Source organism: Ambystoma mexicanum, chromosome 11, assembly GCF_040938575.1.
Source record: "Ambystoma mexicanum isolate Mex_15411 chromosome 11, UKY_AmexF1_1, whole genome shotgun sequence".
Lineage (NCBI taxonomy): Eukaryota > Metazoa > Chordata > Amphibia > Caudata > Ambystomatidae > Ambystoma > Ambystoma mexicanum.
The window spans coordinates 950394455-950410629 of record NC_090934.1 but is presented as its reverse complement, the minus strand read 5'-3'; the positions used below and the strand labels follow the sequence as shown (position 1 = coordinate 950410629).

Genomic DNA, 16175 nt, shown 5'->3' with positions numbered 1-16175 from the left:
ACTGGTGGACTGGGACAACACTTTAAAACCTGAGGCGGTATGTGTTGTGGACCAGTCTTTGGTTCCCGCCTCGTTGGATGAGCCTCAAGCGGATCAGGACAGCGATGAGCAACCCCGCTCGGTGAGAGCATTCCATGACCGCGTCCTCGATATGATGGACCTCCTTGACATTGACGTACCCAAGGCCCCCACTCCTCAGGAGGGGGTGCTTTCGGTAGCCTTTACCCTGTCGCCTCAAGAGTGCACCGGCCTGTTCCCCCAGAAGGACGTCTTGGCTGAGGCACGCAAAGTCTGGAATAAACCTCACAATGGGCTACACATCAACAAGAGAATTGACGCTCGATACAAGCTTCACACCTCTGAGGAGCTGGCCTTAAAGGCTTGTCCGCTTCCGTCCTCAATGGTTGTGGCTGAGGCCACCCTCCAATCCAAGCCGGCCTCTGCATTTTCAATGGCAGCGGCCCAGATCCTATCCAAGGAGGATAAACTTTTTGGACTCCTTGGGCAAGAAGGTTTTTTCAAATTCGGCACTCCAACTTCGTCAAGCGAACACCGAGCTCATCCTGGCAGCAGCCAATCTAAGGCTGTGGAAAGAGTTAGCCGATTTCCAGGGGTGCATTCCTGTGGATGGACTAGATGACTTTAAAGCCGGTTTGTCGGACACCAGAGTTCTGGCGCAGGATCTACTGGAAGCTGTGGCACACCACATAGATACCTCAGCTCGAGACTTTATGGTAGGGGTTGACACCTCTTGCCAGGCGTAGCTCCACGCAATGTTTTCAAAGGAAGTGCAAGACAAAGTACTGGACCTTCCTTCTGACGGCAAGGAATTGTTTCATTCTTCTACCGACGAGGAGCTCACAAAGACCAAAGCGAGTGGCCAGACCGCCAAATCTTTATCGGTCTCGGCAAAAGCTCCAGCTAAGGCCCCTTATACACAGAGGTCAGGATCCCAGACTCGGTCCTTCTCTGGGTTCAGGGGGTTTCAGGATCGCCGTGCGTGCCGAACTGAAGCTCTGGTTGGCAGGACCCGCCGAAAACAGCAACAGCAAGGCAGTCGTTTTTTCTCTCGCCCATCAGCCTCTTCTCCAGGGACAGGAAGTCTCCATGCCGACAAATCAGCAAATTATATTTTTTGTCGGTCGCACGAGACTCCGGTGGGAGGAGGACTTTACTCATCCTGAGGCGTGGCAGACCATCACGGAAGACCGGTGGGTTTTGTCAATCGCTCGGGCGGGGTTTTGCTTGCAGTCCCCCCACCCCCACCCCACCCCACCCTTCAACCCTCTCTTCCAACAGATCGGGACACCCTCCCTCAGAGCCGAGGTACAGACATTTCTAGGAGCAAGGGAAGGGCTTCTACTCTTGTCTGTTCATAGTGCCCAAACCCAACCAGGCTGGCCTGCTCACTATCCTCGATCTTTCCCAGTTCAATCTTTCTCTTCCCCAAGAGAAATTCAAGATGATCATGCCTTGTCAAATAAAGTCCTCTCTTCGGATGGGCGACTGGCTCAGTGTAGTGGACCTTCAGGACGCTTACATGCACATCCTGATATATGGCGGCCGCATCGGAAATATCTGCGGTTCTCTCTGGGAGAACATTTTCAGTTCTGTGTGCTCCCTTTTGGTCTCAGCGCGGCGCTGCGCGTCTTTACGAAGATGATGTCGGTCATCGCAATTTTCCTCCGGCTACAGGGCGTATTTGTACGACTGACTCTTATGCAGCCCTTGTCCACAGACAGCATTGAGCAATCTTCATTCTCTCGTCCAGCTCCTGTTCCACTTTGGGCTGTCGGTAAACTGGCGGAAATCTTCCATGACGGTCTCCCAAGACCTGATTTTCCTGGGTTTCCGTTGGAATATGGTCAATTCCAGGGTGTTCTTAACGGCGGACAGGATTGCAGATCTGTCCACCACGTGTCAGCTCTTCCTTCAGTTAGCATACATGACGGCTTGGTGGCTTAAGAGACTTCTGGGCCTCATGGCTTTGTGCGTGCTTGCCCTTCCTCTTGCATGTCTGAAAATGAGGCATACTCAGCTGGCTCTTCAGAGCTCTTGGTCTCCGGCTTCGGACTCGGATTCCAAGGTGATCCCAGTTCCATCCTGCATGATGACGGATCTACTATGGTGGTCCTCAACCAACAATATTTCCGTGGGGGCCTCCTTTCAGGAGCCCGTCCCACAAGTGACGACGACCACGGACTCCTCCCTTTTGGGGTGGGGCGCGACACTGGATCCTCTCCAGGTATTCCATCTGTGGAGACTTCAGGACAGGGAATTTCATATCAATTATCTGAAACTCCTGCCTGTTTTTCTGGCACTAAAAGCTTTTCAGCCGTTCATCTTGAACAAGGTGGTCCGACAACTCTATGGCGATGTCTTATATCAACAAGCAGGGTGGCACCAAGTAACCTCCCCTTGTCGACCTTGCCATTCAAAGGTGGGAATGGGCCATCCAGCACGGCATTTTGGCTGCTGGCTGTACACATTCCGGGTCATATCAATGTAACTGCAGACTCACTCAGCCACCAGACAGCAGCCAGCTATGAGTGGGAACTGAACACTGAGGTTCTCTCCACCATATTTCACCAATGGGGCACTCCAGAAGTGGACCTTTTTGCAATGTTTACAAACAGGAAACTTCCTCTTTATGCTTCCAGGAATGGTCTCAGAGCCTCCTCCCTAGGGGACGCTCTCGGAATCCCGTGGCACAACATGAAGGCCTATGCTTTCCCACCACAGCCTCTCATTCCTCAGTCACTCTGTAAGCTCAGGAATAAATCGAATTGCACTCTCCTGTTCATAGCTCCTTAGTGGCCAGCCAGATTCTGATTCTTGAAACTACAGCATCTGTCAATTCTTCCTCTGATCAGACTGCCGTTGATTCCTGACCTGCTTCACCAGTGCGATCATCAGATGTGGCACCCCTCCCCACAATCGTTCAGCTTGGCGGCTTGGTGCCGGAATTCAGATCATTAGCGCAGTTTAACGTGCCTGAGGACAGTATGCGCATTATCCAACTGGCCAGAAAACCTTCTATGAGGTCGCAATATAGGAGAAAGTGGCTCTGTTTTTGCCACTGGTGTTTAGCTAAGCAGCTCGACCCCATGCACGCTACAATTGACACTGTTCTTTCGTTTGTATCGCATCTTGCAGCTTCGGGCATCCATTTCTTGTCTTGCATGACTGACTTATCGGCTATTGCCGCCTACCTGTCCACTGACAGATGTTCCTTTTCTTTGACTAATCCAGTCATTAAAAGGCATTTTGCGGTTCTATTACATCTTTTTCCACCGGTACGCAAACCTCATCCCAAATGGGATTTGAATGTGATCCTCGTGCCTTATGCCATAAACCATTTGAACCCATGGCCACTACTGATCTTAATACCTTTCCTGGAAGGTCGCCTTTTTGATCGCATTGACATCGGCAAGGTGAGTAAGCGAGCTCCAAGCTCTGTCTGTAGAGCACCTGTTCCTCACCTTCCATAAGGATAAGGTTGTTCCCCGCACTCCTCCTCCTTCCCTGCCCAAAGTGGTTACCGATTTTCATTTTAATCAATCGTTCTCATTACCTATCTTTCTTCCGAATCCAGCCTCAGATGCCGAGAGAGCCTTACGCAACCTGGATGTCGGGCGAGCCCTGAAATTTTACCTCGACAGACCGAGTGAACTCGGGTGCTCCCCACAACTCTTAGTCACATTCGGAGACTTAAAGGGGAAACCGGCTTCAAAGGCAACTATCGCCTGATGGATTGCCTCCTTTTCGGAAGCCTATACCATTCAGGGTCTTCAGCCTCTGAGGGGCATCCATGCCCGTCTTGTACGTGGCAAAGCGGTTGCTGTTGCCTTTCAAAAGTATGTTCCTTGGGAAACCATAGCCAAGGCGGCTACGTGGGCTTCCCCATCAGCTTTTTGTAAGCATTACTGCTTGGACCTGAGCTCCAGGGCCGATGCCCAATTCGGCCAGGCTGTTCTTAAGAACAGAGTTTTCCATCCTCCCGTATTACCTGTGAGGTGTGCGCTTGGGAAGCTCCCACAAGTATGGAGGAAAGGGGACAGGATGTCGGAGTATAACAAAGTTACTCACTCTAGTGACTACATTACCCCTAGTCCATAGTCCCCTTTCCTCGATACGCCCTCCGACCGTCCAGTCATAAGTATCCTATATCATTGCTTAAATGTTCGCTGACCTGATGATAGAAAAGAACTGAAGGGCGATGTGCAGGGCGGAGCTCAGGAGGGCAGGGTTACGGCCACGTGCGGTACCCCGTGTAAAAATAGGACAAACATTTTCAGTTTTGATTCTTTTTACAAAAGTGCTCCGGTCCCGTCCCGAAGGACGGAATGTCCCACAAGTATGGCGGAAAGGGGACTATGGACTTAGGAGTAAGGTAGTCCCTACAGTGAGTAACATTTAGAAGCACCCAGAGCCTAGTTGACAGTTCAAGGGTTTTCATTTTTGTAGTAAAGAGAAAATAGACAAGCTGATGGGTCTTATAGGCCAGCTGAACTGGGCCATCTGGGGAAGATGGCGCTAGGTCTCTGTCTCGCTCTGTCTTTTCTCCCCTTCGCTCTCCGCCCCCTCCACAAACCCCCTTGTGAAACCTACCCTAGCCCAGGCGTCCATAACGCCTTTGTTTTGGGCTACTGAATGCTAACCCATACTGTCTTTAATTGTTCCCTGTCAACTGATGGTTTCCCTAAATGGATTGCTCTCTAACTCCCTCTGGGACTTCTCTCCCTATCCTAGCCCTACTTAATTTTCTACAGGAGTTGTCAAGTTTAGGGCTAACTGGGCATGCTTAGGTATGTACAATTTAATACACTACGTTATTATTAGCAACTAGATAGCTGCACACTCTTGGTTGCAGAGATTCAGCCTGCTGTCTCTTCTAGGTATAGCTGTGAAAATAGTTTCTTCCAAAAGTTATGCACTTTTCTTACATTACAATTATGAGACAGTTCCATTGGCGTTTCAAAATTGAATATTTATTAATTGCGCTCATCTGACACGTGTTTTGACCACGTTTTAGCCTACAAATGCGCTTAATGCGTATATTCAAAATTTCTGATACATCAATATAGTTAACCAAAACCGTATGGATCAATTCAATACCATCACAAACAAATCAATAGTTGCGTGAAACCAGTGAAATTAAATACATATAATAATTCAAGCCAAAGGAGAAATTAACAGTAGTCAAGCCATGACCAAAACCAGCATTCATTTGTCCATAGTTGTTCACCTTTTTTAGGGAGATTTATCATTTTTATGGATCATCCCCTCCCTAGTGAGACGCCCAGCACTTTTTGCTTGACTTCTGGACCCATTTCTTTAACTCCTGAATGAGTGGAGCCTTTTTCCACTCACAATATGATTACATCACTATGATGGTGAACAACAATGGACAAATGAATGCTGGTTTTGGTCATGGCTTGACTGTTGATTTCTCTTTTGGCTTGAATTATTATATGTATTTAATTTCACTGGTTTCACGCAACTATTGATTTGGTTGTGATGGTATTGAATGGATCCATTTGGTTTTGGTTAACTAGATTGATGTATCAGAAATCTTGGATATAAGCACTAAGCGCATTTGTAAGCCTTGAGGATGTCCAGTGTTCAAAACCCATGTTGTATGAGCTCAATGAATAAATATTCAATTTAAGAACGCCAATGGAATTTCTCTCATAATTGTAATTTAAGAAAGCGCATGACTCTTGGAAGCAATAATTTTCACATCTACGGGGTTGTGCCTTGGAGTAACTAGGTTTGATTAGTTCAAGTCCACCCTACTCCTCCAACATTCCACTCCGCCTTCCTCCAGTTTCCACCCTTATTCTGTTAATTCTTCTCCTACTTCTCTCACACTACTACTCTGCTTCCACTACCACTGCCACTCTCCTACTTCCTGCCGCCACTCACCTCTTATCCCTAACACTCTATATCAACCATATCTCAACCACACCTTACCCTGCCTTTCTTAGCCAATCACCTCACACTCCTGTACAGTCACCCTGCAAAACCTGATTCCGTCACACCAATATGTCTCCGCCAGTCTCCTACACCGCCTGTCACTCTGTCTCTCCTTCTGTTAGTCTCTTGGTCCACCCCCTTCTCAACTGCAGATTGCACCCAGGTAAGCAAGCAGTCCTGGTTCCTCTGGTGTGTTTTTATCTCTGCCTCTCTCTCTTGATTGGTGCCCTTTCCATGGCTATTGTAGTCCTCCTTTCTTTTCTCTAGTTAGTCGTGTTTCGGTATTGGTGGAGGAAAAAGGGCTAATCAACACCCATCCTCTATTGTCAAGTTGCCAAGTCCCAGTAGCTGATATGAGGAAGAAGCCGGATCTCCAGGTAATTCGTGCAACCTCACTGTCACCAGGCTGCGTCTCCCTGGTGTACGTCCCGCCAGGACCGCATCCGGTTATCCGGACCAGTGCCTCTTGAACATTTTAACAGTGCAGCGGTGATCCCCTCAAGCTTTTGCTGCAGCTTCAGCTGCGGGTGTGTGTCCCTCATCAAGGCAGTCGTTCCTGAAGGCAGTCTGGGCGCCACCGCTGTTGTCGCTGGACGGGACTCGCTTGCTATGCACGTCGGTATGGAAGTGCTGGCAGGTCTGCTTTCATTCAGTCAGGCACAAGAGAAGGGAGGTATCCCTAATTCCTCACGGCTCTCACTTTGACTAGACCAGAACTTTGGACTTGTCAAATAGGCTAGTAAGGCACTTGGCTAGGATGGGCTTCAATAAGGTTTAACTCAACCCTGTGATTTCTGTACAGAACATTTGATCCCATTTATCAGTTAACTACATGTGTTAGATGCTATCTTATCCTCTGCACATGGAGTGTTTTACAATGTGAGTTGAAGGTCTTCTTCAAAGTTTTTATTGTTGCACATAGTAAGTAGGATTCTGCATGATTTCTAATTATCTGTTAGAGTTATTACATTATTTATCTTTTAAATGTCAAGAGCAAAGCTCCCAGAGCCAAAGCAATAATTACTTATTAAGTGAATATCCTTTGAGTCCATTGTTAAACAAAACAACTCTTGGCCTGTTTAAATTGCAGTTAATATAGTAGAATATGATGCTTTTGTTCAAGGGTTTTTATTCATATATACTGCATCTTTTGTAGGAAACGAAATGACAAAATTGAGTGGTTGGTGGGTTGTATTGCTGAACTATCTGAAGCAGAGGAAAACATGTTACTTCGTCATGGAGAAAATGATTTCAGTGTCATGTATTCCACAAGGAAGAACTGTGCTCAACTCTGGCTTGGCCCGGCGGCATTCATCAACCATGGTAGGTGATCTAACACTTCAGGTTGAGGGTGTTTAAATCTAAGAATCTGCTATGTTTTTCAAATTGCACCAGTGTACAGTTCAAGTGTGCCATGCAAAGCACAGAAACATAGTGGAATAACCCGGTTCATAAATCTGATGCCATATATTTTCTATCAGTGTCTTTATATTGCAAAAGTGTTCTTCAAAACCTTAAAACATATATAATACACACCACAGTAAACATATGTATGTAATAAATTGGCCCACAGATCAGTCACTCAATGAAAATGGCAGTAGTGCATGATATACATTTTAATAACATAACATATGTAAATGGTCTAAATGATTCTTCGCCCCTCACTGCCACCCGCCCCTGCCCATTTGCAAGATTATTTCTGATGCTTGTTAATCTGCTTAGAATCACATGCTGTGCATATGGTCCGACATCCAGTGGTAACCGCGGAGTATTGCATCTTGTCTTTCCGGGACCGGAAGGGGACGTCGGCATAGGCGTGTCTGTAACACTATCCCTATCGTGACATGTAGTGTACCCAAAATCCCTCACGCACCGATGTCCCTCAGATTGTTTTTTTCCGCCCAGATAACTAGTTGCCCTATAGCGGAGCTCTTACATATGTGACATTGTTTGTCTTAAACCGACTTGTCAGTTATTCCCCCTGAAGTCATTTAGACGGCAAGAACAACTTTGATGAAGACTGTGGGGACTTTTCTACAGCGGTGGATTTCGGCGCCTAAGGTCCGGCGGCTGAAGGAAAATCTTGTTTTACCTGGAAAGAACAAAACCACTGAGAAAAACAAACCAATTGTTCGTTTCAGTGGCAGCTGGTAGAGAGGGGAATCCTGTCTCTAAATCAGCTATCTCAAGGTGGCTTGTCAAATGCATCACACTATGTTACACTGTTGCAAAGAGAGAACTGCCCTTCAAGCCTAGAGCACATTCTACACAAGGCACCGGGGCATCCATAGCATTCATTGCAAATGTTCCCCTAGTGTCCATTTGCAAAGCGGCAACCTGGAGTTCTGTACACACCTTTACAAAACACTCTTGCCTAGACACGCATTCTAGGTCTGATTCTCAGGTGGGACAAGCAGTGCTAAGACATATTTTCTCTACTGTTCCTTCTCGCAACCCACCTCCAACTCTGGGTACTGCTTGCTAGTCTATGCACAGCGTGTGATTCTAAGCCGATTAACAAGCATTAGAAGACATGCATTACCTACCGTAATAGCATTTCTGATAGTTGCATCTGCTTAGATTCACATGCACCCTTCCTACCTCCCTGCTCGGGGTGGAAGGAACATAGACGTCTTACTACTTTCTCTCTTCATGTACTCACTCACAATAGCCTTGGGCTCCCTCATGGCAGAAAAAATACAATCGGAGGGACATCGGCGCGTGAGGGATTTTGGGTACACTACACGTCACGATGGGGATAGTGTTACAGACACGCCTATGTCGACGTCCCCTTTCGGTCCCCGAAAGACAAGATGCAATACTCCGCGGTTACCACTGGATGTCAGACCATATGAACAGCATGTGAATCTAAGCAGAAACAACCATCAGAAATGCTATTACGTTACGTAATGCATGTCTTATCATTGCAAGTAAAGTGTTGGATGTATTGGAAGAGAAATACTTAAAGACTTTGGAATTGGTGATTTGCACTTTTATCCATAATTTCGTTTCTGCTTGTTCTTGCAAGTTATGCAGTCCTCAGTCCCTTGTACTGTATGGAACCTGCACCCTACATATCATTCACTCACCCTACGATGGGGGTCATTGCAGAAAGGGAAAGGGTGAATGTTAATAAATCTATTGAATTGTGTGGTCTAAAGGAAAGCATGAAACAAGACCTAGTTCTTCCATGTTCCTACATATATTCCCAATTGTCCCATTTCTTATGAGAAACATACTGCTGGTCGTCTTGATAGTTAATTCAATTTGTGACACTCACTTGTAACTACTAGACCTACAATGTTGCTTATTCTGCTACACCCGCAAGATTTCTCATTGTCTGATGAAGAAGACTTTCAACAGAGGACTTTCAACTTTGCTTTTGTTTGTATTGACTTAAGGGTTCACAGTACTGCCTACACTATTATAAGAGGCTGACCTTTAAGACGTCTATAGATTTTGTTTTAGATATGCTTCCCAGTTTCTCACACAAATTTGGAAGCATTTTCATATAGATCACATAGGACTGTAATTAGATTATGTGTACTGTTCATAAGCATTTTTGTTGCAAATGTATGTATTTTGTCAATGGCTTATCGCCTCAATGTGTCTTTTTATTTTTTGTTGCTTTGAAACCTTCTTTTTCAATGTTGATTCACATTGCAAAATGTGCAAAGTAATTGTTCACTTCATAAGTATCAGCCCATGTGGTTCTTTTCCTCATTTTTGGAATCAAACCTTTACAAAGCATCAGACAGCCTTAAACTGATTTTTTTTTCTGTATTGTTTGGGATGTCTAGTATTTCTTAACAAATGGTCTAATAGATTAATAACTTGTTATATTTCGAATTATTGTAGAGTGCACAAGTACCTCAGGAAGGGAGGTATATTGGTGCTAGAATGCAAACATGTATGTGCACAGAGAAAATAACATATTCCCGGTCACCTTAAAGGCGGGGTGATTGTGCTTAACTCTGATGAGTTGATGACGCAAATTTGAGATGTGTGGAACAAGATTGGTAAAGTGGCAGTCATTAGATGCGGACATGCAGTGCTGCTGAGCTTGTAGCGATTAGATGGGAGATGATCGCAAGTGTTTGGATGGAGTGCAGTTCTTTAAAATGCTTTAATTTTTTAGTTGCTGCAAGCATATATAAGCAAATACATCACAATTCAACATTACTTTGACTTCATTTCCACTCTCGAAGCCAGTGCCACCCTAACACAGAACATGTCATTTCAACTAACTCATGAGCCTTTCTAATATGTAGATTAGCATTTTGACAGACAATGAGACCAATAAAAGAACATCCCTTCTTTTTCTTTCCCTCTTGCATTGTATTGTACTTCATTACCAGTATATACGGGCCCCTCTGGGAAGGGCATGTGTCAATGGAAAATGACTGTACATATTTGGCCTGAATCTCATATTCAGGGAAATTGGTGGCATATTCGAATAAGGGAAGCCATATGTTGATATATTTGTTTTATTGTTCTGATATTAGTGCAGCAATTTATTTAAATGCTAACATTTCCCATATCTCCCCCCCTCCCCATTTGTATAATAGGGCCCTCTGGATTCTTCAAATTTTTGATGGTAATAATTTTAGCTTCCAGCAATACCTGCGTGAGAAGTGTGGCTGTGTGGCCTTTTAGCAGGTATATCCCTTCTTCCACATCCCCAAGCAGCACTATACAAGGGTCCAGAGGGATTTTTATCCCGCTCATTTCTTTTATCCAGTCGATTATTTATTTCCAGAATATTCTAGTTTTTGGACCGGGCCACTACATGTGCATAAGGTTGCCTGCTTGACTGAAATCCCCTTCAGCAGGTCGTAGGGTATGCTAGTATTTTATGTACTCTAGCGAGGGAGGGGGTACCACCTAAAGCATGACTTACATTAGCATTATTTGTTAGTGCTACAACTGGAGTCCCTGTGCATTAGGACACAATTCTTCTTAAATAGACCGCCCCAATGTCGCACCCAAAATCCTTCTCCCATTGTTTCAGATGTGACAGTTTCTTTCACAATCCAATTGTGAATTTGGGCTAATCGATATCTCTCTTCTTCACAAATTCCAATTTGACTTGACATTCAATTAATGTTTTAGGAGGTATTTTAAAAAAAAAATGTTTTATAGTTTGTATTAAAACTTTAAACATTTTTTCTACATCCAATTAATTACATTTCTTATGAAACATGAAAAGACAAAAAACGAATGAAGGTTAAAATATTTGAGCAATACAATTAATTTGTCAGTCAGGGTTTTCTAAATGCAGTTTTTATGCTTTTATTAGTTTTCCCCAGAATTGCATAGTTCTGAATATCAGTGGGTCATTATTGCCACCTAGGATCTGAGCCCATTTCTTAGCTAATTCATATTGAATTCGTTCAGGGGGAGCATATTTTCAAATGTTTCCCTTAAGACAGATGAGACTGAGCATTCCATTACGAGATGTTGGAGGGATTCAATTTTATTTGTTTGCTTACAGAATCTGCAGAAAATGCCCTTTCCTGGTGTTTGTCTGGTTATTGCTAAGTATTCTCTGGTCAAAAGAATGTTCGCGGAATCTGAGGAAGGTGTCTCTTATTCGTTTACACAGGAATTCTTTTAGATATTTAGGTGGTTCATTTAGCGCTCTTGTCTCGTGGATCATGTTGAGTGACATGCAATATTTGTCTCTCTCTTCAATGGTTTTTATCCAGTCGTGTTGACAAATCCGTGTTTTGGCCTCCAACTGTCTGTTGATTAATATTTCGGTAGTTATATCATAGTTGTTCAGGATTTGGCGACAGGATTATTTCCATCTGTCCATTGTGGAGTTTTTCAGCTCTATACTGGTATTTTTGAGAATCCGGTTTGCTGGGATGTCTTCCTCATTAATGATCTTTCTGTAGAGGTCTGTGTTTCTATGCATTAATTGATTCCAGCGATTGAGTTGCCAGTTCAAAACGAATTCTGGGAGTAGGATATGACTTTGGAAGAGAGTATTTTGTGCCAAGAAATTCCTTCCACTGTGTTCCATATTTGATGTGGCATATTGAGTAGGCTCTCACTTCCGTAGGTAAGTATGGCCGCTACTTTTTGCTTATAGAAAGTGAGAATCGGACTCAAGGAGTATTGACCATATTTTTTATGGATTAGTAGGCCTTGTCTGGCAAGCGATCGGCTTTTATTTTACAGATGGTCCATCCATTGATCTTCAATTTGTGACTGATGCCAAGGTATTTTGTTGTTTTGACTATGTCTAGTCGGTTTCCATCTAGGAGCAGCCAAATTGGTTTTGCTTTGTTGTTTTTTTCCACATTCCGTGACATTATTGGAGTTTAGAGGTGTTTATTGTCCTGTTATTATCCTCGACATATTTTTTAAGCACACGTAACCTCCTTTGAAGTCATATTTGTGTCTTGTCGAGAATCACAAGATCATCAGCGTAGAGGATGTAAGGTATGTGTGTTCCATTGAGTTTAGTGGGCTAAGCTAATATGCCATTTTGATTTGTCATGAAGTCGAAGAGGTAGAAGCTGAACAAGGTTGCGGCCAGGGGACATCCTTGTTTGTCACCTGGCAGTTTGAATAGGCAACGAGACAACTCTGTTTGATGTTAAGTGAACTTTGACAGTGGTGTCCCTGTATAAAGCCTTAATTGGCTCTAGAATTTCTGAGGGGCAGGTGTATCATTTATTCCAGAGTTTGTTTCTATTGACACTGTCAAAGGCCATTTGGAGGTCTATGAAGGATGCAAGAACTTGGGTTCCAGTTCTGTAGGCTTCTTGTTTTAGTATATTTAACATTATCAGATTTATGTTGGTTCCAGTTTTCTTAACAAATCCAGTCTGGCGGGGGTCGTAAATGCCCTTTTTATTTGCCCATTTGTTCAATCGTTTTAGTAGGATTGATGCATATACTTTCCCAAGAGGGTCAAGCATTGCCAGAGGTCTGTAGTTAGTAGGCATGTGTCTTTCTCTGTTTTGAATACAGGAATGAGAGTGGCAGTTTTCCATGATTGTGAAAAGTTCGAGATATAGCTCTGTCCAGGCTTCAGGTTGCTGCTTTAGGACATTGTTGCTGAGCCCATCGGGCCCAGGGGCTCTGGAGCTATTTAGATGTCTGTGTTGTCGAATTTCGTCGTGGTTCCAGTCATTGAACCATTTCTTTGAATGTTCTAGCGTCTCCTTAGTGTGGTCTTTAGTTTTTTTTCAGGTCGCTGTTAACCTTAGTGAAATGTTCCACCCATGCTCTTTCGGGAACATCAGCAAATAGTCGGGATTGGTTCTCAGAGTTCCTATTGAAGAGTTTCCAAAGGTCTCTGGTGTTTTTATATCCTAACATCCTGAGCATGTATTCTGAGTCGTTCTGAGCTAAAATGGATTTAATAGATTTCATCCAGTTGCGTTGTCTTTGTTTGAGCATGTGGACTGTCTTAGAGGCCCTTCCTGGTTTCATTTTGCAAGCTTCACTGAAACATTTGCGCTGCAATTTCTTCTTGATGGCGATCAGTTCGCAGTAGGAGTGAGTTTGTTCTAATTTACGATTCCCGCTGTTTCTTTGCTGATTTTTAAAGGGAATCAAAAGCCACTTGTAATTGATTTTGCATTTGCCTGTTTTTTTTGGAATCATGGAACGTATCTTTCAGTGTTTTTGACTGGGGTCCATAATTTCGCAGTCTGTTTACGGCTGGATTCATTTCAATGTCGGTGATGTTCTCTTTTAGAAAGTATCTAATGCTTTTAGACCATGTTAGTGAAATTTTGAAGTGGTCACTCTGTGTGGCCGGAGTAATTGTCAGGCATTTAATTGTTTCCAGGATCTGATTTGAAGCATATACATAGTCGAGGCATGCTTTGGAATCTCCTCTAGACCAGGTATGATGTGGGGGATTGTCTCCATTTATTTTCCCGTTTAATAAGGTTACATTTCTCATGTGTATCCCTTTTGACCAGAGTTTTTCTTTAGGTTCTAATTTGCAAAAGGGTATTTCTGTGCCGTCGGCGTAGAAGTGTATATTCATATCCCTGCATAGAATCCTATTCAAATTGGTATGTTTAGATTGGAGGTTGTCTATGCATGTTGTAAGCTCATCTATGAAAGTGGTGTCGCTCAAGGACCTGGAGTTCCAGTATATGCTCACCAGGGCAATGAGGTTCAGATCTTTGGGGCTCAATTCTTTCATTTTGTTACTTTGAGCATATTTAAGGATGGTGATTTGAGTCCAATGGTTGGGATTGTGAGTTTTCACCAGATGTAGGTTTGCTTCTTCTTCCAAAGGGTCATAAGTCCTGCATATGGTCGTCCTTTTTTTTCCCTAAAAATGCAGGGTTAATGCAGTTCAAATAGCCATCACAGGTAGGTTGATTCTAATTTCATATTTCTGTAGGTCCTGGTTTCCTATTTTATAGAGATGATGAAATCCTCTGGTGTTCCAGGAACACAGTTTTATCTGATGTTTGGCTTCTTCATGCAGCAGTTATAGCCGGGTCTTCATCCGGGCTTGGTCATCAGCTTTCCGTGTTGGATGGCATGTTGGTGTAAAGGAGCTGAATATTGCTCTAACTTGTTTGCATGGACTTTTAATGTAATGCATTTATTTTATTTGCCTTGGATTTTCACACAGTTCTTAGGTTTAGGTTCAACTGTCATTTGCAGCAAAAGAGTCGTCGTTCAGTTTAAGTGGTGCGGAGCATGAGAAGCTTAGGAAGATTTTCAATTCAATAATCTATCTGCGTTTTGCTGCTTGTAGAAGCATGTCTCAATATCATCTAGTCTTTCGTTGTTTGGAAATTTGACCACTTTTATATCTCCGGTATTAAGAGATTGGAGAGTAGGAATTGCATGGAGCAGTCGTAGCAGATTTGTCCTGTTCCTTATTAGTCCGTCGTCTTGATTATTTTTTTTTGTAGCATGATCGTAGTTTCTTGCATTTGATGTCTTGGATTTAGAAATATCGGAAGTTTGAAATGCTCATTTACTTAGCCTGCTGGTGTCGCAGGGGGATTGGATATTTCTTTTGAATGATCGAAATAGCTAGCGTCTGTGTTTTGTGAGTTTCCCTGTCCAGTACGGAGGGGCTCAGTGACATTGGGCGTAAGGGAATCAGACCAGTGGACTTCGTTTTCAGATATTTCCTTGCAGCATAGTATGTCACTTTCGCTTGAGATGGTCTGTCTTTCTTTGTTTTCGTCCACAATGTATTGGGATGAACTATCTTTCAGTGTATTTGTTTCTTTTGGTGGAGATGTCAGATATTTCATCGTCCTAGGTGGTGAGATTCATCGTAGTCTCCATCAGTGCTTTGTCTTCTACTGCTTGTTCTTCGTTGGTTTTGGATTTCACACGCTTGTTTCTTGGATCTAGAAATGGTTCTGTTTTTTTTTTTTGAGGGCCGTGGTTCTTCTTTCTGCTTACAATGCAGCGCTCTATTAGGAGGGAAGGTCCGATTCTTCAGGCAAGGCCGGGATCCTCTAGCATTTCTCTTGGTGTTCTTTTTTTCACTTCATTAAGTTTCTTTTTTTGGCTATCAGTTTTTTTTTCCTCGAAGTATCGAATATAGAGAAGAGTTCCACTTCATTGGTTGCAATCGATGTTGAGGGCTGATTGGTTTGGTCACGTATCTGCAGTGTTTTCATACTTGGTGCATCTTTCAATGATTGATGTTTTTGATGGATTTCTTGAATCTTTTTTTTATTTTCCACCTTCCGAGTGTTTCTTACTAGGTTCCTTGGGTAGAGTTGTTTGAAGTCTTTCTCCCTTACGGGGCTGATGGTGGTCTATATGATTTGTATTATGCAGGTTATTTCCTGTGCTAATGAAAAGAATTTCCTACTGAGTCCGTTTGATTATCCCTTGCTCAGTCTCTTGCTTGCCCACTTTCTCTTGTTGCTTGGCGGCAAGTAGTTTGAACAAAGTTGTTGTGATTTGTTCTCTTTCTGCACAGTCTGATCTTGCAACATCAAATAACCTGGATTGCCATCGGGCGGAAATCTCAGCTTCTTGCTCAAGACGGGATTGTATCTTATAAGCAAATGTTTCGATGTATATTTGCTTTGTGTGAATTAGGGTGATCAAGGTCGCCTGGTCATGTATGGTTTCTTTTATGGATTCATACAGTTTTATAAGGGAATAAGAGCTTGGCTGGTGGCTGCAATCAGAGAACTTTGAAGTTCGGCCATAGTCGTGGGTATAGGTTTCTCAAC

The 16175-nt window shown here is 43.6% G+C and overlaps 1 protein-coding gene across 2 annotated transcripts in view; it reads left to right on the top strand.

The window, feature by feature from the left end:
- Positions 1 to 16175, top strand: part of KMT5B (lysine methyltransferase 5B) — a 685933-nt gene that overhangs the window by 395292 nt on the left and 274466 nt on the right. For both annotated transcript variants that reach the window (XM_069624095.1, XM_069624096.1), the window contains exon 6: positions 7136 to 7302. In XM_069624095.1, coding sequence (XP_069480196.1) covers positions 7136 to 7302 — 167 coding nt within the window. The remainder of the gene's footprint in view (positions 1 to 7135; positions 7303 to 16175) is intronic.